A 3712-nucleotide genomic window follows, 5' to 3' on the forward strand; every position below is an offset into this window, starting at 1 on the left:
GTGTTATGTGAGGATGTGTGAGGGTAAGTGTGAGGATGTGTGTGAGGGGGTATGCGACGGTTGTGTTTGATGGGTGTGTTTGAGGGATGTGTGAGGTTTGTGAGGTTGCATGTGAGTGGTGTGTGTAAGGGTTTATGTGAGTGGTTGTGAGAGGTATAGTGTGCTGATGTGTGTGAGGGTGTGTTTGACGATGCGTGTGAGTTGTTGGGTGTGAGGGTGTGTGTGAGGGTTTGTGTGTGAGCGGGTGGTGCCTGAGTGTGAGAGTTTTGTAAGGGTTTTTTGTTTGAGGGGATAGGTGAGTGTTTGGGTGAGCGTGCATGTGAGGGTCTATACGAGGATCTGTGTGAGGAGGGAAGGTGTGTGAGAGTTATGAGTGGGTGTGTGAGGGCGTGTGTGTATGACAGTGTAATAATATTATTAATAATAATAATAATAATCCTTGCATTTCATATAAAGCTTTCCAGCATTTTTCGACGTCTCAAAGCGCTTCACAGAATATAATATGAAGTGAATTGACCGAACATTTGTGGTCAAAACGCGCCAGCGAATTGCGCACAGCAGCGACCCACAAACAGCCGTGGATTTAAAATGACCAATTTAGTATTGTTTTTCTTTTTTGGAGGGATTCTTATCAGTTGTGTGGAGTAAGGAAACTTGCCCAAGGATTCACCCTGCCTGAGATTGAACCCATGTGTCTCGCTTGCAAGGCGAGTGCTCTAAACACTGAGCTTCAGGACTCCACATACAGGATGTGTGTATGAGGGGGTGTGAGATGTTGTGTTTGAGGGTGTGTGTGAACGTGGGCGTGAGGGAGTGTGGGAGCGTGTATGTGAGGGTCTTTATGACGGTCTGTTTGAGGCTGTGTGTGAGGGGCTGTGTGAGTGGGTGTGTGAGGTTAATTATTTTGTGTGCGTGTGTGCGTGACTGTGTGTGTGAAGGTGTGCGCGAGGCTGTGCGTGAGAGGGTGTGAATGTGTGAGTGACGTGTGTTTCAGGGTTAAGTCTGTAATAGACGTATGTGAGATGTGTGTGTGTGTATGAGGTGTGTTTGTGGGTGAGGCGTGTGTGAGGGGATGTTTGTAAGAGGTGTGAGAGAGAGCTGTGTAACGTAAGCAGCGCGTATGTGAGAGTTGTGTGTTTGAGGGGTGTGTGTCAGGTGTGGTTAAAGAGTTTATGTATGGTTTGTGTGAGATGTGTGTGAGCGTTCTGTGCGAGTTTTGTGCGTTACTAGTATTCTGAGGTTTGTGTGTCAGATATGAGTGTGTTGTGTATTCTTTCAGGTGTGTGTAAGAGGTGAGTGTGTGAGGCATGAATACGTGTGTCTACGATAGGTGTTGATGAGGTGTCTGTGAGGTGTGTGAGTGGTGTGTGTGAGGGCTGTGTTTGAGTAGTGTTGTGAGGGGTGTATGTTTCAGATGTGTGTGAGGTGTGAGAGAGAGTTGTGTGTGAGAGTTGTGTGTGTGTGTAATGTGTGTGTGCAAAGCGTGTGTGTGTGAGTTGTGTGTGTGTGTGTGGGAGGATGTTGCGATTATGTGCATATGTGAGTAAGGAGTCGGTATGTTTATGTGTGAGGGAGTGTGTGGAGGGTATGTGTTGGGAACCAGGTGAATACAAGTCTATTGACACGGGTTCAGGGTGAGAATGGGATATACTTACTTGGGCTGATGTTGTCTATAATCTGTCTCCAGACTGTGTTCTTCAAAGGCCATTTGTACTTGGCCACAGGCAGCTCAGCCTCACACACTGACAGATCAAATCCCTCGTCACTGACCCTGAAATATGACACGATCACATTATATAGTGAAACTGCACCTTGTGGTTGGTTTGCGGTTCAATTCTGGGATATTTGGTAAAGATCATTTCATACCTTCTGTTGCCAGCAGCTTCCTCCTAATATAATCAAACACAGACAGATGTTAGCTCGCACTGAGTCAACGCCGACAACAAAAAGTTACATGTGGACTGCGTCTCTGAAGTCTAAATTCAATCTCTAAACTCTTTATCAATCACAATTAGATTGTTTGCTCCAGAATTTTGTGTAACTGTTACTGAGCGACATTATATTGTCATCTCTTTACCTGCAGGAAGGTGGGAGCGTCTTTTCCCATCTGTGTCTGTAACTCGGAGAGTTGTTGTTCAACAGAATTTAATTTGCACTGAATCTCTCGCAGATTTGCCTCCATTCGCTTTAAAATCTCCTCCTCTCGCTGTCTGAGATCCCCCATCACTCGCTGCTCTCTGTCAGTCAGACTCTGGTGCATTTTAGCAAACTCACCCGTGACGTGGGTCTGCAGACTGTTCACCTGTTCCTGAAAATATCAGACATCCAAACATTACACACAGTAACCAGAGACACTGAGACATCACACCGTCTACAAACAGTGACCAGTGACACTGAGACATCACACCGTGTACACACAGTAACCAGAGACACTGAGACATCACACCGTCTACAAGCAGTGACCAGTGACACTGAGATATCACACCGTGTACACACATTGACCAGAGACACCGAGACATCACACCGTGCACACACAGTAACCAGAGACGCTGAGACTTCACACCGTGTACACAGTAACCAGAGGCACTGAGACATCACACCGTGTACGCACACTAACCCGTGTCACTGAGACATTACACCGTGTACACAGACTAACCAGAGACACTGAGACATCACATTCTGTACACACAGTAACCATAGACACTGAGACAACACACCGTGTACACACAGTAACCAGAGACACTGAGACATCACACCGTGTACACACAGTAACCAGAGACACTGAGACATCAATACGGAAATCTCACCTTCAGTTGAGAAATCTTTTCTTTCTGTTTGGCTTCTGCTTCTATAGCTGTTTCCTTTCTCTGTGTGAGAGAAGCTAAGGAGGATTTCAATTTATCCTGTAATAAATACACAGAATTAACGTATTTGAAGGTGAAAATATCAGGTGGATCAGATATAATCCTTCTTGAGGGGTATTCTTACCTTAAAGATGTCAGCAGCTTCCTCAATGGGTAGGAAGCTGTGGCCTCTGTGTTCCTGCCCATGACTGCACACTACACACAGCAGTTTCTTGTCAGATTCACAGAACAGCTTTAGTTCCTCCCGGTGTTTGTCACAGTGAAGTTTACTTTCCGTCTGTGTTGGGTTCAGGCTCAATTTTCGCGCTTTCTCTGCTAGACTCGCCAAGGCCCAACTGGCTCTGAGGTTCGTTTCTGGAAATGTCTCCTGACAAACAGCACAGCAGTTGATCTCCTGCTTTTCACAGCTCCGGGTGACACAGGAGCGACAGAAGTTGTGGCCACAGCCCAGGCTAACAGGATCAGTGAAGAAATCCAGACAAACCGGGCAAATGATCTCTTCGGTCCAGATCTCAGCCTGGAGTCCCAAAGCCATTTTGTACCTCAGCACTTCCTGATTGAAACTGGTTTCGGTTTCAGTGTGAGAGTGTAGGCGGATCCCAATTACTGAGCTGACAAACCCTCTCCTACAGTCACTTCTTGTGAAATCAGATGATTGTGACTTTGATCCCAAGAGAAGATGAGAGAGCCTTGAACAGTGACAAGGACACGCGAGAAAGGAAGGCTTTGGACTGTGGGGAAGCTTAGTGTGATTGTTGGGGTGGGGATNGGGGGGAAGTGGTGGGAGTATGACAAATAGCGCCATCAACTGGATTAGTTTGAGGCTCTGAGACAGACCTAATATCTCT

At 46.5% G+C, this 3712-nt stretch overlaps 1 protein-coding gene across 1 annotated transcript; it reads right to left on the reverse strand.

Moving 5' to 3' along the window:
- Window positions 1-1529: 1529 nt before the first annotated feature.
- LOC103173365 (nuclear factor 7, ovary-like) lies at window positions 1530-3406 on the reverse strand. The gene is made up of 5 exons (XM_042346644.1): window positions 2989-3406; window positions 2808-2903; window positions 2078-2308; window positions 1867-1889; window positions 1530-1771 (listed from the first exon to the last, which is right to left on the reverse strand). The coding sequence occupies exons 1-5, from the start codon at window positions 3397-3399 to the stop codon at window positions 1630-1632; spliced, it is 903 nt and encodes a 300-aa protein (XP_042202578.1). The 5' UTR covers window positions 3400-3406; the 3' UTR covers window positions 1530-1629.
- Between the last annotated feature and the right edge of the window lie 306 nt (window positions 3407-3712).

This window comes from Callorhinchus milii, unplaced genomic scaffold (genome assembly GCF_018977255.1).
Source record: "Callorhinchus milii isolate IMCB2004 unplaced genomic scaffold, IMCB_Cmil_1.0 Scaffold1232, whole genome shotgun sequence".
Taxonomy (NCBI): domain Eukaryota; kingdom Metazoa; phylum Chordata; class Chondrichthyes; order Chimaeriformes; family Callorhinchidae; genus Callorhinchus; species Callorhinchus milii.